General features: G+C 41.2%; 1 protein-coding gene across 10 annotated transcripts in view; it reads right to left on the minus strand.

Annotated features, from left to right (window-relative positions):
• Positions 1 to 2723: 2723 nt before the first annotated feature.
• ggps1 (geranylgeranyl diphosphate synthase 1) overlaps positions 2724 to 27624 on the minus strand; it is an 89230-nt gene continuing 64329 nt past the window's right edge. For 6 of the 10 annotated variants that reach the window (XM_063039633.1, XM_063039672.1, XM_063039625.1 and 3 more), the window contains one exon: positions 2724 to 3503. In XM_063039633.1, coding sequence (XP_062895703.1) covers positions 2748 to 3503 — 756 coding nt within the window. In that variant the 3' untranslated portion in view covers positions 2724 to 2747. Of the gene's footprint in view, positions 3504 to 5932; positions 6071 to 11716; positions 11888 to 27624 lie in introns of those variants that run through there. The other 4 variants (XM_063039679.1, XM_063039650.1, XM_063039657.1 and 1 more) reach the window with 2 other exon arrangements.

The raw sequence follows: 27624 nt of genomic DNA on the forward strand, positions 1-27624 counted from the left end.
CATGAGAATAATTTCAGGAGTGAAAGCGTTAACAGTTGAACTTTTGATGGCTCTGGGGCTGAACTCACTGGAGTTCAGAAGAATGGGGGGGGGCAGAATCTTATTGAAACCCATCAAATATTGAAAGGTCGAGATAGAGTGGAAATGGAGAGGATGTTTCTTATAGTGGGTCAGTCTAGGACCAGAGGGCACAGCTTCAGAATAGAGGAACATCCATTTAGAACAGAAATCAGTAGAAATATCTTTAGACAGAGGGTAGTGAATCTGTGGAATTCAGTTGTCTGTGGCAAAGTCATTGAGTATATTTAAGATGAAGTTGACAGGCTCTTGATTAATCAAGGACAAAGGTTACAGGAGAATGGGATAATAAATCAGCCATGATGGAATGGTGGAGCAGACTAAATGGGCGAAATGGCTTAATTCTGCTCCTATGTCTTACAGTGAGATTTGAGGATAATGAAGATCTCTAGACAAGGTTCATGTTGGAAGACTCAAAAACATGCCCACCTGAAGCAGCAGAGTGGGAATATTGTCGAGTAAAGAAGATAATGTTCCATTTTGTCACTGCATCTGGGGAAAATTGTCCACAGAAAATGACTGATGAGCTCTCTCAGGATTCAAAAATTTTAATCTTTTCCTGTCCTGACTGAGGTCTGCTTCATATGAGACAAATGTAATTGAGATTCTTTTTTAAATTATGGATTAAAAAAATTCAACCACAACACCACTACTATTATTACTATTGTCTACAAAATTACTTTTTACTATGACACTTAAGATCCCTGAATTTCCTGATCTTAGGCTAAAGATTCATTCCAGTATCAAATACATAGAAAGTATGGTATCCTATTTATTCAAAAATCAGATTTAAAAGACACCCTGATCAAAAACCAGATCCCCCTGCACTTTAGGAAAGAAAAACAATCCCTGTCTAATCCTGGAAGCAAGCAGTCAGGTCTCATTCTCTACACAAAGTTCACAAACAATTGACAAGGAAGTGTTACAAACCACTGAAAAGGCCTAATTGTCCATCTTTTGGGGGATTGATCTATCTGGCTTCTGGCTTAAGATGGTGCTGGTGAGGCCCAGTGACTACTTATTGACAGCAGACAAAACAAAGAATACAACTAAATACTTCGTTGACAACACATTTTCTGGTAAAATTTATGGTAATTGATCACTGCAAACAACGAGTGAAAGCAAGACTGAGTCAAGGGTAGAAGCGACTGGGTGTGAGGTGAAGTTGAGGCAGATGAGACAAGGCAAAGTTGGGGTTAGGTGAAGCGAGGCCGAATCGAGGACAGGTGCACTTAAACACAGGTTTGATCGATCCAAGTGCCAGGCTGACTTGGAAAGGTTAGGGACAGGACAAAATCTGGCAGCAGGGTCCAGGCCCAGAGCCTACTGAGGCGACAGGGCTCAGGTCCAAGAGCACGGAATGACCCCATGCTTGGACGAATTAAATGCTGGGCCAGAGATTGAAAAGGTAGGGTATTGGGACCAGAGGCGAGGGCAGGCCAGTTCTGCTTGCTGCTCCATGACATTTACTTGGCTCTGCACAGAACTGAGACTGGAGGCCTGCTCTGGGCTTCATGTCTGTGGGCACAGCGATGTTTACTTGGCTCTGTGCTGAACTGAGGCAGAGGTGAGGCCAGCTCTGGGCTTCGTTATTGCAGACTCACTTTCATTCTGAATGCTATTTGCTTACGTTAATTGTTCGCACGATTTGTTTTTCTCCCCCCCCAACCCCCCAATCTGCACGTTGGGTGTTTAACCACTTTTAAAAAAAAATGGTTTCTTTTGAGTTTCTTTGTTTTGTGGCTGCCTGTCAGGAGATGAATCTCAAGGTTGAATAATATATATGTACTTTAATAAATGTACTTTGAACTTTGATCTGCACAATTATTAAAAACAAATAAGCAGTTAGACTCAAAACATCCGACTTACTTTAAAAATAAAATGCTGTGCAGACATGGTCTGCCGATGTTGGCAGCTTGATGCATAATCTCTGGGAGGACATTTGCATGCTTGGGTTGAGCTGCACTTGAATACCTTTCCCAGAGTACATAAGGTGAGCAAAGTTACTACAACTATCAATCCAGAAACAAGGTAAGACCTCATTCTTATTTAAAGTTCCACCTGCAGTCTGAGTGTATCAAGAAACCAATCTACAAGCTCGCAATTGTGTGTGAAAAATCAGTGATTGTCATCTTGGCACCTTTCCTTCACAAAAAATTTCATGTGAGATCCCAGTGTTTTGTTCAATTGCCTTCCAACTTTTTTCCCCCTGCACAATGGCAAGCACAGGAATAAATCCTTCCAGATAAACCTGGGATCACTGGCAAAAGTGCCTCCTCCAGTTGCTGCTACAGATTGGACAACAAGTGAATGGAAAGGGTGAAATAAGAATCAGGCACAAAGAATTTATTTAGTATTATGGCATCTAGTGTTCTTAAATCTGCAGAAAATGGACCATACTTCAGGTCCTGAATAAAATCCTGGCAATGCACTGGAACCCAATCATACTAAAACATTAATTTTGTTACAGAATAGCCTATCGTTTTTATAACCTAAACTCAACTTCATAGTTAAATCCTTTGAGGGGGAAAAAGATGGAGGAAAAAGTGCAGAGCATATTCAGACGAACATGAGGGAGCTTATCAATAAAAATAACTGCAGCAGTGTGTGTATGTCTAAAAAGGAAGGAGCTAAAAGTAATTCAGTGAAGTGGAAAAGGAAAGTTCTTTTTATTCCTCTTTAAACAGTTGGCAAAGTTGTTCTATTAACGCTGTTAATTGTGGGTTACCACCAAGCTTACTAATGATTCTATAAGCTTCAGCTTCCAACTCTTTGAGAGTTTGCTTGGTGTAGTCAGAAGAGCCCACCTTTTCTAGATAGTTTACACAATATTTCTTTATATCTATATTTTCCGTTCTTTGGCGCAAAATATTCTGGACTTGAGTACTTTCTGGATGTGACCAGATGGCATGAATAAGAGGGAAGGAGAACTTGCCCTCTGTTAAATCTTCACCAAAGCCCTTGTTGTTGATGTAATCCTTGTTAAACAGGTTTGCATAATCATCACGAATTTGGAATAGAAGCCCTAACGTGTCAAGAAGAGGCTTTAAATCCAATGTCTTTTCAGAGAACAATTGCATGAGGCCAACAGCCAAGCCAAAGAGCCCTCCAGTCTTCTGCAGCACCATAGCCTTATAATCTTCTATGGTGGGGCAGATGTATGTGTCCCTCCAGTAGATATCCAGGCCCTGCCCACGATGCAGCTCCAGGAGCTGCTGGGTGAAGAGTTTAATCGCTTCTGGATGGCCGAGGGTCAGCAATTTCTCCAGACTCAGGAAGTAGACATAGTTGGCAGAGTTTATGACAGAGGGAATTCCGTAGATGCTGTGTGCTACAGGAAAGCCACGGCGCAACTTGGAATTGTCCTCAATATCGTCAATCAGTAAGCTGGCACTGTGTAACATTTCTGTAATTTCGATAATAACCTGGAGCAAAAAAAGAACAAAGTGAAAGAAAATGTCAAAATTCTAAATTTTGGTTCTGTAAAAAAAACAAATTATCACATGAACATTACCATTCAAGGTCTGACTGGACTACAAACACTGCACTGGTTCTTTGATCACCTTGGAAGCAAAAGATCAGTTACAAGCTGCTTCTGAAACCAGGATCTTCCTCATCTAACCAGTGGAAGGAGCCATGGTAAAGCTTTGCAGTTCAGCTGCCTGTTACTTCTAACCCCTGACCTCAAAGCTATCTTCAATTTCCATATCTTTCCCAATCCCTTAATCAAAATCTATTCAGCTTTTTCTTTTCCATATTGCCCCACAATGCAGTTTCCTTCAAATCCTATCAAACTCCCAAGCCAGCTGTCCCATCCAATCTTCCTCCCATTCTTAAGTTGTAGTTGCCCATTTTCAAAACAAATAGGCAAGCAGAGTAGTTTGTTTTGCTAATACTCTAAACCTCAAATTTCCTTTTGGACTTACCAGTTCAAAAAGAGGTTAGCTCTGGCACATGTACATCAAAATGGAGCATACAGTGAAATGATTCATTTCTATCAATGGCCAACAGTCGAAGTATGTGCTGGAGCCAGCCTGCATTTGTCAGCAGCAACATAGCATGCCTTCAACGCCTTTGCGGGAGGGAAAAAAAAAAGCCGAGCACCCGGAGGAAATCCACACAGTCACGGGGAGAATGTACAAACTCCTTCCCGACAGCAGCAGGAATTAAACCTGATCTGTGATCACTGACGCTGTACTGGAGCTGGCTGGTGCCAATTGGTTGCGTACATTGATGGCACCCAACTTGAGCTACAGGTCGACTTTCACTAATCTGACTACCTGTAATCCGGTTCCTTCGATAATCTGCACTGATTTCAAATTTTCTGCGCAACCGTAATTTCAAATTTTCCGGGCCACCGTACCAATCTGTTGCGCATTGTTTTGGTTGCACTAGATCTGTTCACGTGTCGGCACACTCTTGCAAGCACAGACAGGTGATTCCTGCTTGTTTTTCTGCATTTATTAATATAATTTGCATGAGGCGTGGCTGCCCGGCACCCACCTGTCTCACCTGCCAGCGGCGGTGGAGCTGGCGTGCGCCAGGTCGGTCCACCTTCCCGCCCGACTGGCAGCAGTCGTGCACTGCCCTCCAGCGTCCCCGGGTCAGCGCTCCATTCCCTTCTGCCTATGACCTCAGATCAGACATGGTGACTTGCTGAATTTAAGCATATTACTAAGCGGAGGAAAAGAAACTAATGAGGATTCCCTTAGTAACTGCCAGTGCAACGTAGTCTTTGGGGTGGGGAGGGGGATTGTTGCTCGCTGCCGCTTGCGGGCGGGAGGGAGGAGTTGTGGGGGTGAACTTAGGGCTCTAACATTTAACTGTCGTTCATTCTTCGGGGCACTCCTGTCTTCATAGATGGTTGTGAATAAAAAGCATTTCAGGATGTATATTGTATACATTTCTCTGACATTAAATGAACCTTTGAATCCTTTGATATTTTAAAGATATGATGAGGTGGTTAACAAATGTGATCCTCCTGTAATTCGGCATTTTCAGGTCCCAATGGTGCCGGATTATAGAAAGTCGACCTGTATTTCTACTTAAATTTCCATTATTTCCACTGTGTTAACAGACTGCTTGGATGTGCTGGAATTTCTTCCAGTTAAATAATTGGTAGAACAAAGTCACCTTTAACTTCACTACATAATTGCAAATCCACCCAAATCCATTGTCAGAAGCTGTTCAAAGGCTTGGAATCCTACACATCTCAGAGTTGCCAACCACATTACATCTGTAGTGCAATCCACTTCCATCCTTTAAAACTCATCTATGAAATGCTTATCTAAATTCAGAACACTATTCTGGCAGCTGAATCCGTTACCATCACATCGATCATAAACTTTAACTCAGCCAATATTTTCTGCCTGTATTCTATTTCACAGCAGCCCTCTCATTCACACTCAATGACCTTTGCTTCCAACAACTGCAGTTTACAATTCTGACAATCAGCTTTCTAAGTGTTCAGAAATCCTTATGGTTCAGTATCTGACTCACCTTCCACGCTCCCTTCACTGGATAATTACACTTTTCACCAAGTGTTCGTGCATTAAAAATCCAATAATCTGTAAAATTTGAGAGTCTGGCACGAAGTCTTAGGGGTGCATGTTTAGAGTTTTAGTTCTTCTACCACACGGTACATGGAGCTTAGAAAAATAAAGTGTTATGCGCTAGGGAAATTCTAGGCAGCTTCTAGTAGGTTACATGGTCGGCACAACATTGTGGGCCAAAGGGCCTGTAATGTGCCGTAGATTTCTGTGTACCACGCTCAACACCACTCTTTCATCCCTCTTCAGCCCTCAAGGAAAAGCTACACTTTCAGCAGTTTCAGCTACAGGATATTACTTCCCACCTGAGGTATTGCATAAACCAGGATGTTGTCAAGCTACGATGGACCAAAAATACTTTACAAAGTTCAGGAGGTTGCAATGAAGTGAAATTCAGATTTGAAACCATCAAATGTTGTATTCCGCCTTGGAAACTTTAATGATCTAGAATAGGGAAAAATAGTAAAGACTTCAACTCTCCTGACACAATGAGTAAACTCATCCTTATTGATTTCAAATATCTTAAGTCCTATCAACATCACAGTAATCTTAGTAGTAGTAGCAGCACTGTGGTTGTCTGGTGAAATTTCAGTTCTTTTCTCAATGTTGTGGCAGAGTTCCAAGTACTGCTGCATCAGCTGTTTAAAAACCTTTATTCAACAAATTCAGGTTTATAATTATCCCTTAGTTCCAGCATTGAATTACTATGTTTCTCAGCAAGTATTTAAATAGAAAACAAAAGATGACATAGCACAGAAAATATCTACAAAATATTTAAGCATTTGAACTTTCCAAACGATCTAACATTCCTAAATTAGAGTGCAGTACGGAAACCTGATATATAGTAGATATTGGCCCTGGTGAGCTCACTGCAAGTGATGACTCATTTTAATAATCTAAGCTGAACAATCAGGAGCAAAGTAGTTGGTAGGGAAACACTAAAACATTCATCATTTTTCACAACCCAAAATCCTTAGCCACTAATGACCTTCCTACTTTATGTATCAAATGACAGCTCGGCACAAGAAAACAGCTATTATTAGTACTGTATTACTTCAGGCACTGGTATCCCTCATTACAATAATCCCGTGCTCCAAAATATGTGCTGATCTGATTATGTTGAAACAGCAGCCATGACCTAGTAAGCTTGGAGTAATGTAGCATTCAGTAAAAGATGCATAACCCTTGGGACAAGAATTTTCATGGATACTATTGTGCACTATTACAACCTGTAGGAACTGGAAAAGGAAAAGAAAGCTCAACTTGACAGGTTTCCAATCCCAGTAAGTGCCAAAATTGCTGAATACACATTGTTCATTCGACTGCATTTAAAGACAGCAACCTGAAGACACCTCTCATTCTTTATGAATGTACACATACTTGACTCCACCACCTAACTCCCCTCAATCCTTCCCCACCACAGAATCAGCTTGCACTTATTCCTCTATATTGGTAACAAATCCTTAAGCTAGCAGTATTATTTGCTGTAATAGAGCAGGGCACAAAAAACTCAGCATTCCATCCTGCACCCCTAATCTTTCAAGATTAGCTAGAGCATTTGTGATGTGAATATTAAGTTCAAGTTTAATAGTCATTCAACCATACTCATGAATACAGCTTTCCTCAGGGGCCAAGGTGTAGAACACACAGCACAAGGCACATCTAATTATCATAACAGTTACAAAAATAATGTAGCCCAAGTCCTGAGTGTCATGGCCTGTAGACTGACGGTACATGGGATGTTGTCCTGGAGCAACACGTCTGCAAAAACAAGCACACGGCAGTTCTCATCACACAGCAACAGCAGATGAATGGAACCCAGGTCGTCTTTCACTGAGCAAGCTGTGGAGTGCAGCATTGAAGGAAGGGGTCAGCCCCCAACCCAGCACAGACTCCAACATGCTTGCCATGTTTCTGCTCTCTCCCACACTGCCTCTGGCATCTTCTTCCCCCTGGCAGCTGCACCAGGCGACCCCACAGCAACGAGGGCCTGGACCACACAACCGAGACCATGCAGCTCCATTGCCGTTGGTCTCGACGATGAACCAGTGAACTGGACTTGCAAAATTCTACATTGCCAATATGAAACAGGGGAAACATCCACCACAATCATTTGCAACGTTTGTTGGATGGCGCACTGCCTCTGACGCCTTACTCTGGGTGGCAGTTACAGGCAACAACATGGTACACAGTAAGTCCAGCTCCACTGCTATTAAGGAAGTCACTAGTGGGACTTGATGTTTTTAATATGCAGCAGTGTCTTGTGATCAAAAAAAAAGAGACAATGGACAAATAGTGACATCATTATTTGGCCTGCCTGTGTTGCTTTCAGACTGACAATTTTGCAGTAGTTATTTTTGTGAATTGGGTTCCGCTTTTCTGTCCTTGTCTGTAAGCTAGTCCTATAAATACTCTTAAGTTAGACAAAGGTTCAATATGACCTTGCAATTCTTGTTTCACCTTGCACGATGTGGTAAAACTGTCTGCAAAAATGATGAACTACCTCATTGTGCACAATCTCAGTTTGATGGCTTTTGCCTTTGAAGGTAACCAAAGTATCTTTGTCTTAAAATACCACTGTTGCTGGGCAAGTGACTATGAGGGTAGCTAAAACTTGTTTCCTGTTACATGACATAAATGATATAAAAACTCTGTGTCTCTGTACTTTGAGGGAGAGAGACCACTGGTACGGATCCCGTGTGTGTCTGAGAAGCGCTAGCAAGCTACTAATAAAGAAGAAGTTGCTTTATCTCCCGTAGTACTGTGTGTTCTTGCATTGGGTAACAGGTGATAATTAGAAGTAAGGTTTTAACACAATTATCCTGATGATGGCATTATAGAAAAGTTTTCTCCCTTAGGTCACTTTTATAATACTATCTGGTAAAGACCATAAAACATAGGAGCAGAATTAGGCCATTACGCCCAGCGAGTCTGCTTTGCCATTCAATCATGGCTGATCCATTTCCCCCTTCCTCAGTTCCACTCCCTGTCTTTCTCCCCATAACCTTTGATGCCATGTTCAATCAAGAACCTATCAAGTTCTGCCTTAAATATACCCAACGATCTGGCCTCCACAGCTGACTGTGGCAATAAATTCCACAAATTCACTGCCGAATTCACTCCTGAGGATGTGCCTTCTTGTCCTAGACTCCCCCACTATGGGGAACATCCTTTCCAGATCTACTCTGTCTAGGCCTTTCAACATTCAAAAGGTTTCAGTGAGAAACACTCTCATCCTTCTAAATTCCAATGAATCCAGACCCAGAGCTATCAAACATTCCTCGTATGATAACGCTTTCATTCTGGAATCATCTTTGTGAACCTCCTCTGAACTCTCTCCAATGCCAGCACATCTTTTCCTTAAATGAGGAGCCCAAACCTGTTCACAATACTCAAGGTGAGGCCTCACCGGTGCCTTATAAAGCCTCAGCATCACATCCCTGCTCTTGTATTCTAGACCTCTTGAAATGAATGCTAACTTTGCCTTCCTCACCACCGACTCAACCTGCAAGTTAACCTTCAGGGTGTTCTGCACAAGGACTCCCAAGTCCCTCTCCATTTCAGATTTTTGGATTTTCTACTCGTTTAGAAATAGAAAATAGTCCGCACATTTATATCTACTACCGAAGTGCATGACCATGCATTTTCCAACATTGTAATTCATTTGCCACTTTCTTGCCCATTTTCCTAATCTGTCTAAGTCCTTCTGCATCCTAAATGTTTCCTCAACACTACCTGCCCCTATCAATCTTCATATCATCTGCAAACTTGGCAACAAAGCCATCTATTCCATCATCTAAATCATTTATATACAGCATAAAAAGTGGTCCTAACACGGACCCTTGCGGAACATCACTAGTCACTGGCAGCCAACCAGAAAAGTATCCTTTTATTCCCATTGGCTGCCTCCTACCAATCAGCCCATACTCTAACCATGCCAGTAACTTTCCTGTAAACCATGGGCTCTTAACTTGGTAAGCAGCCTCATGTATGGCACCTTGTCAAAGACCTTTCAAAAGTTCAATATACAACATCCACTGCATCCCCTTTATTTATCCTACTTTTAATCTCCTCAAAGAATTCCAACAGGTTCATCAGGCAGGATTTTCCTTTAAGGAAACCATGCTGATTTTGTCCTATCTTGTCCTATGTTACCAAGTACTCCATAATCTCATCCTTAACAATTGACTCCAAGGAGGTGGGGGGGGGGCACTGTACAGGATTGGTTAAAGCTGCAGAAAGTTATAAACTCAGCCAGTTCTATCATGGGCACTATGCTTCTCAGCAATCAAAACATTTTCAAAAAGGCAATGCTTCAAAAAAGATGGCATCCATCATTAAGGACCCCTATCACCAAGGACATGCCCTCTTCTCATTGCTACTATCAGGGAGGAGGTACAGGAGCCTGAAGGAACTCAATGTTTTAGGAACAGCTTCTTCCCCACTGCCATCAGTTACTGAATGGGCAATAAACCCATGAACACTACCTCACTAATTTTGTTCATGATCTCTTTTTACATTATTTAAATAGCTTATTGTTATTTTTATAACTGTGTACTGGACTGTTCTGCTCAAAGATTCAAAGTACATTTATTATCAAAGTATGTATGCAGTATACAACCTTGAGATTAGTCTTCACCAGACAGCCATGAAACAAAGAAAATCATGGAACCCATTCAAAGAATGCAAAAAAAAACAAAACATGCAAATGGCAAAAAATGAGTGAAAAACACAAATTGAAAGAGTCCAGCACATTCAGTTCAATCTAGTGCCAAGTCATCAGTTATCTGCAGGCCACCCTTATTAAAATCACCCAACAACAAAATGAAAGAGCAACTAGAACACATCATCACGTGAACTATGGAGTTCAATCTACAAACCATGGCGACTAAACATTGCTCAAGACCCAGGACTCCCACACAATTGTCCAGTGATATCAAGTGAGAGGCAGGCTTCTTAGCCTCGAGACTGCACACTTCATTCAAAAGCTCACAAAACACTCTTAGAGACAGCAAAGCACCAGATCACTCAATCGGCCCGAAAACTCACCACCGAAATATAGATCACAGGTTCCAACAATAGCAGATCCACATTTGAAAGAAAAAAGATGCAAAATTAGTAAAAAAAGGTAGTTTTGTGAACAGTCCAGGGGATGTCGCCCTTAGTTGCAATCACAGGCACCATCTTCTTCCACAATACAACAAATTTCACGACATATGCCAATGATATTAAACCTGATTTTGATTAACTGCTCCAGACCAGAGGTTCCCAACCCCTCGGTTAATGGTAGGAGTTCACGGCGTAAGAAAAAAAAGGGTTGGGAAAACTTGTTCTAGACATTCACGCAACCACCTTGTTATATTCTAGATGTTGCATTGACCTTATTAATACAAACCCCAAATAAGACCGGAGAAGACAAATCCCCTGATTTTTGGAACTAGTTTCAGACAGGTTTACCCCTTTAAAAACCTTACTTTTTCTCCATTCTTTTGAAGGTGGTTTAAAGAATAGTGATGGCTATCCATACTATGACAGTGATAGTACAAAGAGCTGAAAGACTAAAGAATTGTGTAACAATCAAAATTTATATTTGTATTAGTGTGCAGCTCTATGGCAACAAGCAGCATTCACTAAAAGTGACTGGGCTATTCTAGAACTAAGCCCAGCTCAAGGAATTTGTTTACTCCAGTTGCTGTGTTCAGCAATATTTCCCTCACTGCTTTCGTGAGCATTACTTTCAAATGTAGGCGTAGGCAGTGTCTGCATGTTTTGATTTCTGACTCCTTTCTTTTGAAACACAATGGATTCCAGTTAATTGGGACATATAGGCACCAGTCCATTTTAGCCCAATTAAGCTGCTGCCCCAATTAGCTGAAGTTTCATACAAAAAGATGAAAAGTATAAATAAGACAAACTACCGTTTAACTGAGTAGCAAATTTTATATTCAAATGAAATAAAGAATTCTACTAGTACTATAAAACTGTATTTAGTTCCTAATAGTTACAATTGAGGAATTCATCCAGTGTACATATACTACCATGATTTTTTTGATTGACTGTAAATGAACAAAATCAATAAAAAAAAACACCTAGTGCAGATACTGGACAGCCTTCATACAATGCTATTGATGATTTTATCCTCCAAATCTTCATTTTCATTGTAACATTCAAGATGATTGTGACATCTTCAAATTCCTCATAGTTCCCAACTCCTTTAGTGAAATTGTTTTTCACTCCCAACCGTTCCTGACATCTCCAAGCTGGAATGATAGAATGCGCAGTGAGCGAAACAGTTCTGAATTGTCTTGCTGCTTATTTTTTACCAATTAGAAACAAAGATCACAAAAAAAACACAAACACATGCAACTGACTATTTATAAATTTCACTTCAAGCAGTGTAGTGTCCAATAGCCACACAAGTTCACATGACTGATGCCAGTTAGAAACTGTTCGGCAACATGCTCCTCTCTCAATTGGATGGTTTAGTGTCCCAAATAAATGAAGGGAATCCCAGCTATTTTAAAAAGTAATAAATCTATCTAGTTGTTTTTGTGATGAGTTCCTTAGTCATGGACAAAATCAAAATGAAGTCAGAAAAAGTGCACTCATGCTGAAAATACTAAAACATCTGTAGAAAAGCAAATTGATCTTTTAATAAGCTGCACAACAGAAATAGTTAATTTCTAACTCCTGTACTCTTGGGATGAGAGAAAATGAAAACAGATATTCTCTGGGTCATGAACCAAGGAAATTAGCTCATTGCATAATATGCACAATATCTAAACCAGCGGTCCCCAACCATCGGGCCACAAAGCATGCGCTACCGGGCCGCGAGGAAGCGATATGATTTGGTCAGCTGTACCTTTCCTCATTCCCTGTCACGGCCACTGATCAGCCATTACGCACGCGAGGTCATGACCCGCGCGTCATCCGTGTCAGGGCGGGAAGGCGATCGACTCCTCGAGCTTGCAAATGACGACGGGCTGAAAAGTATGTTTGGTATAACATCTGTCGGCATTTTGGATCAAAGTCAAGGCTAAATATCCTGAGATAGCCACGAAAGCACTGAAAACGTTGCTTCCATTTCCAACATTTTTCTGCGAAGCGGAGTTTTCTGCAATGAATGCAACGAAAACTAAACTGCGGAATAGACTGGACATCAGGAATCCCCTTCGAGTATCGCTGTCTCCCATCATCCCTCGATAGGACTTTGTTGTTGCAGGGAAACAAGCCCAGGGTTCCCACTGATTCAGCGATATTGGTGTGTTGCAATGATTTTGTATATTCATACGGGGAAAATATTTGCTGTGCGTTTAATATATCCAAATATTACTTAAAATGTTATGATGCTATTGACTTATAAGTGACCTATATAACCATATAACAATTACAGCACGGAAACAGGCCATCTCTCCCCTTCTAGTCCGTGCCGAACGCTACTCGCACCTAGTCCCACCGACCTGCACTCAGCCCCTAACCTTCCATTCCTTTCCTGTCCATATATCTATCCAATTTTTCTGTAAATGATCGTATCGAACCTGCTTCTGCCACTTCTACTGGAAGTTCGTTCAACACTTACTTACTTCAAGCTCCCCCGATAATTGACTTATCATTATATGCATGCGAGGAAAATGTGTTGTGTTTAATATTAAATTTGTTAGATAAACCTTTTTGGAAACAAAATTGAGTGTATTACCCACTTATCACCTATATTCCGGTAGTGATTAACACCCATCCCCACGAACAGAATCGCCAAGAAGGATTTCGGCAGGTCACAACGCACATGCGCACTGGTGCCCGCGCAAGGCTTCATGGTCATTGTAGTCTTTTGGGTAAACAATTTGACTGCTACTCTTGTTCGTTGGCAGCCCTACCCCCCCCCCCCCCCGGTCGGCCGGTCCGCAAGAATATTGTCAATATTAAACCGGTCTGCAGTGCAAAAAAGGTTGGGGACCCCTGATCTAAACCACAGGGTTGACAGCCTCCCAACACAGGTATACAAGTTTGTACAAAATCATTCATTTTAACTGTGTTTGCAGACTCTGGGCTTCTAGTCAAGGCTGTCATTATTGTCAATCAAGTTATTTTCTTGAAGGAAATGTGCCCCAAATGAATTGATTATTTCAGTGCACAGAACAAATTAACAGACCAGTTGTTCTGGTACTGGCCCATACTGTGTTTTTGCTGATCATTTTTCCAGCACTAAAACAAAACAAACAAAAAAAAAACAGATGGAATTTCATCAGTTTTTAATAAGGTGTTCAAGGCAATGTTGAAGAAATGAGGGACAGACAGATGATTCCACACAGGGGGGCCCCCAACTTCGAAACAAATAGTTGACTCTTTTAGTCACGAGTCTGTCCACAATTCAGTGATAACACAGCTGATGAACTACACATACCTTTCCTTGCCTCTCAAAGCACCAATTAAGTTAATTTATTAGCTATCTTGGCAGAAGACTGCTCCAAGTTTCTGCTAACTTCTGCTTGAGATGTTTCCCCAAGGCCAGGTTTGATTTCATATCTTAAGAATATTGCTTCTAACAGAACCCTTCACCCAAAAAAATTGATCCTTTAGCCTTTCAAAGTCTGGGGAACACAAGTTTGGGACATCTTTTTTCTTAATCTTATACTGCCAGTATGAGTATTATTCTAGGAAATTACTAGCATACTTCCTCCAACATAAATCATTCCAAACACATAGTGATCGATGGCTTTTAGTAGCTCTATGCATATTAAAACATAGCAAAATGTGTCATTTACGTCAATGACCAACACAGTCTGAGATGTACTTGAGGAAGCCTGCAAATGTCACCATGCTTCCAGCACCAACATAACATACCCCCCCACTTACTAACCCCATGTATATTTGGGATGTGGAAGGAACCCAGAGTATCTGTAGGAAACGAACAGTCATGGAGAGAACATACAGACACCTGACATACAACAATGGAATGAACCCAAGTCACTAGCACTATAATAGCATTACGCTAATTGTTATGCCACTATGACTGAATCTTTAATTACCCAGGAAGGTATGTAGAGATAGAACAGTTCAACCCCATGAAAACAGTCCCACATTCCATGTTCCTTTGATTATTTCCAGTACTTAACCAGTGTACTTCACCACCCAAATGTTTCTGAACATTAACCATTTAAAACTTCACATCCATTCTTCAACATCTACCGACACAAAAACCCTTAGTGTTATATTCCCCATCATGAAGGCTATTACATCTATTTTTGCCAGCTTATGTTACCCTTCGAGATTTGCTTCTTAGCGGATAGCTCACATAACCTAATACATTTTGTGTGCAATCCAGACTAACAGTAAAAATCAAAATCTAACAGTTAAATAGCAAAGTAGTACAGACCAACAGTAATAATTTGAGGATATTAAATCAACATCCTTGCCAATTCATATTGACCAGTTTCCTTTGCATTAGAACACAAATATAAAACTTCCAATAGCCTTCTCTGAACTATCTCGCAGACTAGGATGATGCCGGAAGTGGGAAAGAGTACTCAATTATTTTCACTGGTGGGCTTTCGGGACTAGATGATGCAGGATAACTAACTTACTGACTGAGCTTAACTTTTTATACAAAGTACAATTTCAAAGTGATTCACTGGAGAACATAAAAATCCAACAATGTTCAAGATAAACAACAGGAATTCTGCAGATGCTGGAAATTCAAGCAACATACATCAAAGTTGCTGGTGAACGCAGCAGGCCTGCAATGTTCAAGATAACTCGTTTCTTCCTAGGTACCGTCAGAAACCACTCCCCACCCCAGCATGGTACAAAGAATCAACAGAAATACAACATTTAATAAGGTTGCATTCTAACTACAGACAGGCACTCACAAACACAATTGTGGCTTTAAGCATTTTAAGCACACAACAGACCACCCCCATCCCAGATTCAAATTCCTAGAAAGCCTCAACTGCCAGAAAAAATGGTTCATCTGTGCAAGTATCCTGGATTTTGAACCACCTACTACCACAAATTATCTTTGAAGTAATAAACAGCCACTCAGCTGACTGACAGATTCTGATAGATAACCATTACAACTGGATCTCATCCCTCCTTTCAAAGAAATACATTTTCCACTTTGATGCATAGCTCAAACCTACTTGCTTGCTACCAATGTAGCATATACAATATATGCTATCTGGCCCATTGAGTCTGCTCCACTATTCAATCATGGCTGATCCTTTTTTTTCCTCCTCAACCCCAGTTCCTGGCCTTCTCCCTGTAACCTTTGATGCCATATCCAACCAAGAACATATTAATCTCTGCCTTAAGTACACCCAACGACCTGACCTCTACAGCTGCATTTGGCTAAAGAAATTTCTCCGCATCTCTGTTTTGAAAGGGTGCCCCTGTATCCTGAGGCTGTGCCCTCTTGTTCTAGACTCTCCCACCATGGGAAACATCCTTTCTACATCTACTCTGTCTAGGCCTTTCAATCTTCTAAAGGTTTCAATGAGATCCCCCCTTATCCTTCTGAATACCAGCAAGTACAGACCCAGTGCCATCAAACATTCCTCTTATGATAACCCTTTCATTCGTGGAATCATCCTTGAGATCATCCTCTGGACCCTCTCCAATGCCAGCACATCTTTTCTAAGATGAGGGGCCCAAAACTGTTCACAATACTCAAGGTGAGGCCTCATCACTGCTTTATAAAGCCTTAGCATCACATTCTCACTCTTGTATTCTAAACCACTTGATAAGAATGCTAACATGGCATTTGCCTTCCTCACCACTGACGCAACCTGCAAGTTAACCTTCAGGGTGTTCTGCACAAGGACTCCCAAGTCCCACTGCATCTCAAATTCCTGGATTTTCTCCCCATTTAGAAAACTGTCTGCACTATTAATCATGAGGACTGTCCAGGGTGGGTTCCTTTAGAAGCTAACTCAGTTAAAAATTTTTCTATTATCTCTCTTTTGGGACCTTCACTTCCTTTATCTTTAAGTAAAATAACTGAAAATGTGGTAGTCAAATATACTTTGAGGATTTGGTTACAATTTAGAAAACACTTTGGTCTATTGAGATTTTCCCTTTCTAGTCCCATTTAAAAAATTTTTTTTAAGCCTTCTATGACTGATGTAGTTTTTAAACAATGGGATGGATTGGGCATTACATGTTTCCAGGATCTGTTTGTGGAGGAAGTTTTTCTTTGTTCAAACAACTGTCAACTAAATATAGTCTACCAAAAACTCATTTTTTCCCAGTACTTACAAATTAGAGACTTTTTGCGATCTCAATTATATACATTTCCTAATAGTCCTGTTAAGAACTTATTAGATGAAATTCTTAATATGAAACCTTTTTATAATGGTTCAATATCCAATATTTATGATATGTTGATGGGACTGAGAAATGATTCTTCAGACAAAATCAAAAATCTTTGGGAACAAGATTTACAGACTTCAATTTCTGAAGAAACTTGGAATGAAATTTTTCAATTGGTTAATACTTCATCGTTATGTGCTCGTCATTCCCTCCTACAATTTAAAGTGGTCCATAGGGCTTATATGACCAAGGATAAGTTATCTCGTTTTTATATGGATATATCTCCCTACTGTGATAGGTGTAACAATGGAGAAGCTTCATTTATTCATATGTTTTGGACGTGCCCAAGTCTTGAAAAATATTGGAAGTATTTCAAACTTTTTCTGTACTCTTTAAAGTAAATTTTAAGCCTAATCCTTTGACTGCCCTATTTGGTATTGTTGGAGGGAAAGATATCATTTTGAAGACATCTGATCTGCACATTCTGGCTTTTATCTCTCTTATGGCTAGGAGAGCGCTTTTGTTTACATGGAAGGATGCTGTTCCGCCTAATCATGCTCAGTGGTTACGGGATGTTATGGCATGCCTAAATTTAGAAAAGATTCGTTGTTCAATTTCTGAACCTAACCAAGATTTTCAAAATTTGTGGGGGCTGTTTTAAAATTATTTTCATAATCTTTGATTTCTCGTTAAAGTATAGAAGCTGGTTAATAGCATATATTATCTGATAAGGTTTTTTTCTTTTTTTTTCCCTTTACCAAACAGATTCAACTTTGGTAGTGGGTAGAGATTTTTTTTTAAAATATAAAATTGTTTATATTCTAACATACAAATTACCTAATCTATATGAATATAGGGTAAGGAGTTCGTTAATATGATTCAATATAATGTATCTGGTATTATTATTTTTTTTCTTTTGTCTTATAATATGCATTTCCTTGGACTCTGTATTCTTCTATGTAGAAATTAATAAAAATATTGAAAAAAAGAAAATAGTCCACACATTTATTTCTACTACCAAAGTGCATGACTATGCATTTTCCAAAGTTGTATTTCATTTGCCACTTTCTTGCTCATTCTCCTAATCTGTCTTAGTCCTCTGCATCTAACCTATTTCCTCAACACTACCTACCCCTCCACCAATCTTTGTATCATCTGCAAATTTGGCAGCAAAGCCATCTATTCCATCATCTAAATCATTTATATACAGCATAAAAAGAAGTGGTCCCAACACCAAGCCCTGCAGAACACCACTGGTCACTGGCAGCCAACCAGAAAAGGACCCTTTTATTCCCACTGGCTGCCTCTTACCAATCAGCCCATGCTCTAACCAGTGGTGGCCAACCTTTTACATTCCATGCGTCAATTTTTTCACACGAGTTCAGATGCGATTTTTTTCACACTGGAGTTCTATATTAACATATTTCTACAAGAATTGAATGGGGGTACAAGAGTTGTATGGCGCATCTGAACTCGTGCCTGAAAAAACAGAGGCATGGAATGTGACGCATGAAAAGGTTGGCCACCCCTGCTCTAACCATTTTAGTAACTTTCCTGTAATACCATGGGCTTTCCTGTAATACCATGGGCTCTTAACTAGGTAAGCAGCCTCATGTGTGGCACCTTGTCAACATATGCAGTATACAAAATAAGTTATCAAAATACACATACACTCAGTGGTCACTCTTAAGGTACAGGAATGGAACCCAGAGTGATCTTCTGCTGCTATAACCCATCCACTTCAAGGTTCGTTGTGTTGTGCATTTAGAGATGGCTCTTCTGCATATCACTGTTGTAAATGCGTAGTAATTTGACTTACTGTAACCTTCCTGTCAGCTTGAACCAGTCTGGCCCTTCTCCTCTGACCTCTCTCATTAACGAGGGGTGATTGATAAGTTCGTGGCCTAGAGCAGTGGTCCCCAACCACCGGTCTGTGGACTGGTCCTGGGCCGCAAAGCATGTGCTACCAGGCCGAGAGGAAACAATATGATTTGACGATATGAGTCAGCTGCACCTTTCCTCATTCCCTGTCACACCCACTGTTGAACTTGAACGCACGTGAAGTCATTACGCACGCGTCACCCATGTCAGCGTGGGAAGATGACCAACTCCTCGAGTTTGCAAGTGATGGCGGGCTGAAAAGTATGTTTGAAATAACATCTCTGCCAGCATTCCAAATCAAAGTCAAGGCTAAATATCCTGAGATAGCCACGAAATCATTGAAAACGCCGCTTCCATTTCCAACATATTTCTGCAAAGCAGGGTTTTCTGCAACGAAAACTAAATTGCGGAATAGACAGGACATAAGGAACCCCCTTCGAGTATCGCTGTCTCCCATCACCCCTCAATGGCACCATCTCGCTGCAGGGAAACAAGCCCAGGGCTCCCACTGATTCAGCGATATTGGTGTGTTGCAATGTTTTTATATGTTCATACGGGGAAAATATGTGCTGTGTATTTAATATCCAAACGTTACCTAAAATGTTATGATGCTAATGACTTAAGTGACTTATAATTGACTTACCACTATATTCATGCGCTGTTACATAAAGCCTAAAATAACACTAACATATAGTAAAAGCAGGAATGGTATAATAAATACACAGCCTATATAAAGTAGAAATAATGTACAGTGGTTTCACTTAACAGAATTGCCAAAAAAGATAATGTAGAAAAAAAATGGGCACATACACGCATGTCATGCATGCGCACATAGGTGCCCGCGCAAGGCTTCATGGTCATGGTAATCTTTCTCAGGGTAAACACAACGTATTTGACTGCTACTCTTGTCCGTTGGCAACCCTACCCCACCGCTGGTCGGCTGGTCCGCAAGAATATTGTCAATATTAAACCAGTCCGCAGTGCAAAAAAGGTTGAGGACCCCGGCCTAGAGTATAAGATGAGTTATTAACTTCAAACTTTCTGCATTTTCACTCAGAGTTGAACTGCGTGTGCATGTAATGACAGGTGTATAACTCATCTCCTTCTACCTTAGGCCACGCACTTATCAATCACCTCTGCTGTGGACCACCTGGAGGTCCAAGATGCTCTCGTTACACACACGTACAGTTCAACTCTGAGTGATAATGCTGGAAGTAGTTAATAACTCATCTCTTCTACCTTCGGCCACGAACTTATAAATCACTCCTGTTGCGGACCACTTCTAGAAAGAAGGGATCTGTATGCTCCACGACCGCTGGACTAAGTGTGTACGTGTAGGAGGGGACTATGTTGAAAAATAAATGTGCTAGGTTTTCTAAAATTGACTCCTTCTACCTTGGGCCACAAACTTATCAATCACCCCTCGTACAAGGTGTTTTCACCCACAGAACTGCTGCTTTGATTTTTGGCTTCAATGCAGGGACCATAACACCGAACACCAAATACAGTAGATGAAGGTGAAAGTACAAATGAATTACTGTCACATCTGGAAGCAGTGTCTGGGTCCTTGGATGGTGGGAACGGAAGAATATCTCCTGCAAAGGCATAGAAAAGTGGGAAAAGCAGCTTGAGGGTAACAGCTGGTGGAGACAAAAATCAAGATGGAGTTTCACAGAAACTGTCCCTCAGAAGTGCTGGACTGGAGGTGGCCAAAACTGTGAAGGCTGATATTGATAAACTCAAAGGTCATTGAGGCAGAGATGTAGCTGCTTTGAAGAAAGGGTGAGAACAAAAATGCAGTGAATACTTGAGATGTAGGCAAAGGCTCTGTCAACAGCTTCCTTTTAGGAGGGAAAGGATCTGAGGCACACCCGTGTGGAAAGCCTAGTTAATAAGACAGGTACAATAGACAGAGGAACTGGGACAATTAAGCCACCTTCTTACTCTGACCTCACCTTTTTTCCCCAGTCCTGAAGAGGAGGCTTGGCCCAAAATGTTGACTGTTTATTCCTTTCCATAGATGCTGCCTGGCCTGCTGAGTTCCTCCAGCATTTTGTGTGTTGCTTACAAGAAGCAGGATAGGATTATAATAGAGAGCTTAATACTTTAACAGCTACAATTGTAATTGTACACTCTGGCCTGTAGATGGCACTAAAAGGTAATCTTCAATCATGGTACCACTAAATAGTACAGCCAAGTAAATCCAACAGCAGCACTTTAGTAAACGATATTTGCCATTACATATTCAAGATTAATGCTATTTCCAGAACGCAAATAAAGGAGATGAAATATTTGTTACTTGGGATTAAGAATAATAAAAAACTACATAACATAGCTTATATACATTGATTGTATGCCCATAAAGTAAAACTCGGCACATGTGTCTGACTGACAGGAAATGATAAAGTTTTAGCGCCTTGGGGTGGGGGGGGGTGATGTTAATCAGCCTTATGCTTGGGAAAGTAACTGTTTTTGAGTCTGGTGGTCCTGGTGTGGGTGCTATGTAGCCTCCTCCCTAATGGGAGTGGAATAATCAGTCCATGATCAGGATGCATGGGGCTCCAAGATGTTATCGTCCCTTTTCTAGAACCACTGCATATATGTTAGCAGGTGGGCTGGTGTCGTTGGACAAGTTGGGCAGTTTTGACGACCTGTTAAAGAGCTTTCCTGACCACTGCAGTTTCTGCACCATGTGCATAGCCCAGCTCTCTTCAGAAAGTATATGCACTGTTCAATTTTCCTGATAGTGTAAACTTACCATACTTTCCCAACCCACTCTCCCATGGTTACCCAATTCACTCCCATCCTGGATATCTCACACACACACACACACATCTATCTATCTATCTACCTATATCTATATATAAATACACACACACACACACACACACATATACATACACACACACACATATATATATACACACACAGATACATACACACACACACACACATTTATATACATACACACTCACACAGATCTGCAGATGCTGGAATTTCAAGCAACACACATACAAGTTGCTGGTGACTGCAGCAGGCCAGGCAGCATCTCTAGGAAGAGGTACAGTCGACATTTCGGGCCCAGACCCTTCCTCAGGACTAACTGAAAGAAGAGCTAGTAAGAGATTTGAAAGTGGGAGGGGGAGGGGGAGATCCAAAATGATGGGAGAAGACAGGAGGGGGAGGGATGGAGCCAAGAGCTGGACAGGTGATTGGCAAAGGGGATATGAGAGGATCATGGGACAGGAGGCCCGGGGAAAAAGACAAGGGGGAGGGGGAGAAAAATAGAGGATGGGCAAGGGGTATAGTGAGAGGGACAGAGGGAGAAAAAGGAGAGACAGAAAAAGAATGTGTGTATATAAATAAATAACAGATGGGGTATGAGGGGCAGGTGGGGCATTAGCAGAAGTTTGAGAAGTCAATGTTCATGCCATCAGGTTGGAGGCTACCCAGACGGAATATAAGGTGTTGTTCCTCCAACCTGAGTGTGACTTCATCTTTACAGTAGAGGAGGACGTGGATAGATATATCAGAATGGGAATAGGACGTGGAATTAAGAAGTGTGGCCACTGGAAGATCCTGCTTTCTCTGGTGGACAGAGCGTAGGTGTTCAGCGAAACGATCTCCCAGTCTGCGTCGGGACTCACCAATATATAGAAGGCCACATCGGGAGCACCGGACACAGCACATCACCCCAGCTGACTCACAGGTGAAGTGTCGCCTCACCTGGAAGGACTGTCTAGGGTCCTGAATGGTGGTGAGGGAGCAAGTGTAAGGGCATGTGTAGCACTTGTTCCGATTACAAGGATAAGTGGTCTCATACTCTTGTAGGTTCACATCTGTCCAGTGGCTGATTGTTGTTGATATAAAATCTTTCCAGTATACAAATTCCAGGTACCTCACACCAATTAAGGGTTTCTGTTGAGATGAGCTTCCCATGAACCATAATGTTCTGGTGAATCTTACAACAGACAGGGGTTGGGAAGGGTTCAAGCAACCAGTGGCATAGGATAGTAAAAGGGCAAATGTATATCAAAGTATAAAGGAAAGGGGCAAAAACTAATTTGTGTAGCAGCAATTAGAACTGAACTGCAGCCACTGTTCAAGGCTCTTTGCCTTCATGTTTGTACCTGGTTCACCCATCAATCTGCAATAGTTGGCTGCTAGCTCCTAACACACCATTAACTAGGTATTTTAAAACCCATTCCTCATTTCGTTTCAAAGAGAAGAGAAGATGGCAACGCGACATAATGCGCAGCAGCCACTCCAGAATGAATATCTGTTATTTGTTCAGTAGGATGCCATGCACAATCATGATTTGATGGAGACGGACGTAAGAAGCGCGGGGGAACATCTGGTGAAACTTCTGAAATGCCTGTTTCACTGCCGCTGCTACTGTGCGATCCAGAATCTCTGGAGGGGAAGGCCCCGAATCCTCGGCTTTGCCTGTTGCTTGGCGGCCGGGGCAGGGGTCGAAGTGCTCAGCAGTGATAGTGCTTGGTGTCGGAGGCCTGGTTGGAGGCTCGAAGATTTCGGACAGACTCAGTCGGCTGTGGTCAGGTGCTTCCAGGGTGCTGCATCAGCAAGTTCGTGGCGCTGCAGGTTCATGGCAGGGAGAGTTTTTCTTCCTTCTACCGTCTGCATGAGATGATAGGGCTATCAGGACTTTGAGACTTCTTTTTAAAGGTGCCAATGGTCTGCTCTTTATCAAATTACAGTATTGCTTTGCACGGTTGTAACTATATGTTATAATTATGTTGTTTTTGTCAGTTTTAGTCTTGGTCTGTCTTGTGTTTCTGTGATATCATTCTGGAGGAACATTGTATCATTTCTTAATGCATGCATTACTAAATGACAATAAACGAGGACTAAGTGTCCTCATAATCTAATCTAATCTAAAATCACCCTTTTATAGAATCTCCTCTAGGCATACAAACATCCAACATTTTTTCTTCTGTCCCAAGTAATCCCAGTTTTTATTGCTCTGCATCCAGTAACAAGGTTTTCAAACTATTTCCCCTTCTTTTTCCCCATTTTGCTCTGTTTAAGGTACTTCACTTTCAAGGACTTGACAAATCATGTTCTCAGTACTATTTACTTTTTAAAAATTATTTGCACAATGTGGCATCTTTTGCACACTGGTTGTCAGCCTTTATGTATAGTCTTTCATAAATTCTCTTGTATTTATTTTCATGTGAATGCCCACATATGGTGACACAAACATAATTTGATAAAATATTTACATTGACCAGTGACCAAACACATCACAGTACTAAATGTTACTGCACAAACTCCTATGAAGTACCTTACATCATGTGTAGTTTAAATGCAAGTATCACCAAGAGCTTTCAGATAACCATGCTTCCCCCCACTCCTTCCCGTGACTCAAGCCTCCATTCTCCATGATTCTGAGGATCCCATAACCAGAACCCTACACTCCCCACGCAAAATCAAAGGCTCATTCTGCAGTAATACACCCCCCAATTTTCATCATCTTCCATTGCTTCACTAAGAGACAATGTCAACCCCAAGACAGACTCTGAACCTTTGCCTGAGAAAATCATTGGGATCAGCTTAGTGGGCACTGTGGTCAGCATGGACAGATTGGGTTGAAGGGCCTGTATTCATGGTGGATTGCTGAATTGCTGTTTCATTATATTTTAATCATTCACTTCTGTAGTTTATCTTTACCTTCCACATGCAGCACTGAAAATCAATACTTCCGCTTAAATTAAGTGTAAAATCATGCATGCTTTTATAACTCTGCTGTTTCTCCAAGATACAAACAGGTTCCTAAAGGGGTACTGGACATATTGCCAAAACCAAAGGGAAATCGATGAGAAAATATACTAGCCTACCCAAGCTACCATCTTGCCTCTTGCCTGCAGATCAAATCAAGGAGTGTGAAATCTGGAGACCAGGGCTATCTACAAAGAAATGATCAGTAGGCTCTCAAATCTGCTCTGGCTTTTAAATATAGTTAGACAAGATAGTTGTTTCAGTATTTGTTTTCAACAACCCACATTTCATCAGGTATAAGGAAAAAAATACAGCTTCAAATATATCTACTGACTGAGCATCCAGATTTCTGGGATACACCAAAAAGATTCACAGCTACATGAAATTCCCACTCAACTCAGCATGAAATGGATGATGCTTCATCCTGAAGTAATGACTAATATTTTCAGATTTCTCCATCTGGGAAAATGTGCTCAGCATGTACCCTGTCAACTATCAAAATCCCTAGAAACACCTTCCACATCAAGACAAATCTCCTCTTCAGAATCAATCCCATGTACTTCACACTCCCATTTCATCTCTTGCATTACCTGCTGCACCTACCTGCAAGTTCAAGGACAAGGATTATCTGTTCCTTCAGCATCTCAAGACAATTTCTATTAACACATACAATATGCCAGGGAACATAATTTTAAGGCGATTTGAGGAAAGAATAGGGGGATGACAGAGGCAAGTTATTTTCATAGAGTGGTGGGCGCATGCAACACCTTGCCAGGGGCGCTGATAGAGGCAGATACACAAGACATTTAAACTCTTGGGTAGGCATATGGATGATAGAAAAATGGAGGGTTATGTAGGGTTATACTGTACTTTGAGTAGGTTAATAGGTCAACACAACATTGAGAATTAACGGGCCTGTATTGTGCTACAGTGTTCTATGTTTTTTGTTCTGAAATGCTGGACGAACTCAGCATGACAAGCAGGGGAATGAATGGTTGATACTTCAGGCAGAGACTTTTTAGGACCAGAAAAAAAAGGAAGAAGCCAAAAAAGGTGGGGGAAGGGAATTCAGCGATAGGCAAGAGGAGGTGAGGGGGAGAGTGGACCAGAGAAAAATTGAAGGAAGAGAGGAACCAGAAGGAGATGATCAGAAAAAGAGAAAAGGAGCAAGAAGGTACCAGAATGGGAAATGGAAAAAGAGAAGAAATTACCAGAAGTTAGAGAAATCAATATTCATGCCCTTAGGTTGGCATCTACCCATACCTTATGAGGTGTTGCTCCTCCAACCTCAGTCCAGCCTCATCGTGATGGTAGAGGCAGCCACAGACAGACATGTCGGAATGGCAGTCAAATTGAAATGGGATCTCCTGTTTATAATTTTTATTATATTGTTTTGATTGCTCCTAACAAAATCCAATCTATAATCCCTGTTGTAACACCAACAGCCTGCTTACTGTTTATGTCTTGCCAATTCCCTAATTTTCTCACACATTCATTTTCCACATTTTAATCTGCAACTGGCACATTACTGACCTCAACCAAATGACACTGAAAAGTGAGAACCTTCAACTAATCCAGAGGTAGTTAGTTTTCCAGTTTTGAAAGCTCTTGTCTGTTAACCAAAGTTTAATCCATGTGATTTCCACTTCTTCACCTCATCTTATTTAGTGACCTGGTACAACACTTTCTGCCTAATCATGTTATAAACTTTTATGCTACCACTTCCTTGATAATGAATTCCAGCAAATTCCCAACAACTGAACTAACAGGACTTTAACTTCCAGCTTTCTCCCTTACTTGAAGCGTTAAGATAGCTCATGGAACTTCAATTGATGCACTGGTTACGATCGTCCATCTCAATCACCTCTTATTATTCTTGGATGCAAGTCCCATGGATTTCAATCTTGACCACTTTCCCTGATGATAATAGTTGCAACCCTCACTCTTTTAGCCCTCAATTACCCAGTTTTGATATGCCCTGAGTGTCATTTATTTTGAAGACTCATACAAAATTTGTTTAATGTTAATGCTATTGCTACATAGGGAATAATTTACTTTCACTTAATGACAAATGAGACCTGAAACTTCATAAGGTCTCTTCAGAAATTTTAAAATTTCATTTAGAGATACAATGCCTTTCACACCACCTAGCAAACGCGACAAACCCAATTTAATCTCAATCATGGGAAAATTTACAAAGACCAATTAACCCACCCGGTACATCTTTGAACTGTGTGAGCAAACAAAGAGGATCTGGAAAAAAACCATGCATTCCACATACAAACTCCTTACAGACAATGGCAGAATTGAACCCACACCACTGGGACTGTAATTAAAGGCATCCATTAAGTCTTGCGAGACCATGGATCTGCGCCTGGAAAGTCTTCACTCTCCAGGGCGCAGGCCTGGGCAAGGTTGTGTGGAAGACCAGCAGTTGCCCATGCTGCAAGTCTCCCCTCTCCACGACACTGATGTTGTCCAAGGGAAGGGCATTAGGACCCATAAGCTTGGGACCAGTGTCGTCGCATAGCCTTGCTCAAAAATACAACACGCTACCTTGGCTGGGGCTTGAACTCACGACCTTCAGATCGTTAGTCGAATACCTTAACTATTTGGCCACGTGCCCAATGACTGTAATATCATTACACTAACCATGCTACTGAGCCATCCCAATTTCCACCAGCTGCAGTACTGTTGTAGGAATGAGGGAAAGAAAAAGCACAACAGCCGAAGCACGAAAGCGACAAGGCTTGCTCAATAAAGGCTTCTACTTGTCTTTATCTGTACTCTCAAACCAAAGCCATTGTCTCCTCTGATATGTTCACTGAACTTGATTCTCAAGGCAGAACTAACAATCTAGAGCACAAGAATTCACTTATGCCACTATGGTTAAGCATTTAAATCTGGTTAAATAATCAGCAATACAAAGCCATCGTAACACTGCTAACGGAACTGTTGGGATTGTTGTCACACCAAAAAAACAATTCCTACTTAGTCTTCATGTGACTCAGGATCAACAGAAATGTGTTTCTCTGAATTTTCAAGGTCAGGGAAGGACAATAAATAGCACCCT

Source organism: Mobula hypostoma, chromosome 2, assembly GCF_963921235.1.
Source record: "Mobula hypostoma chromosome 2, sMobHyp1.1, whole genome shotgun sequence".
NCBI lineage: Eukaryota > Metazoa > Chordata > Chondrichthyes > Myliobatiformes > Myliobatidae > Mobula > Mobula hypostoma.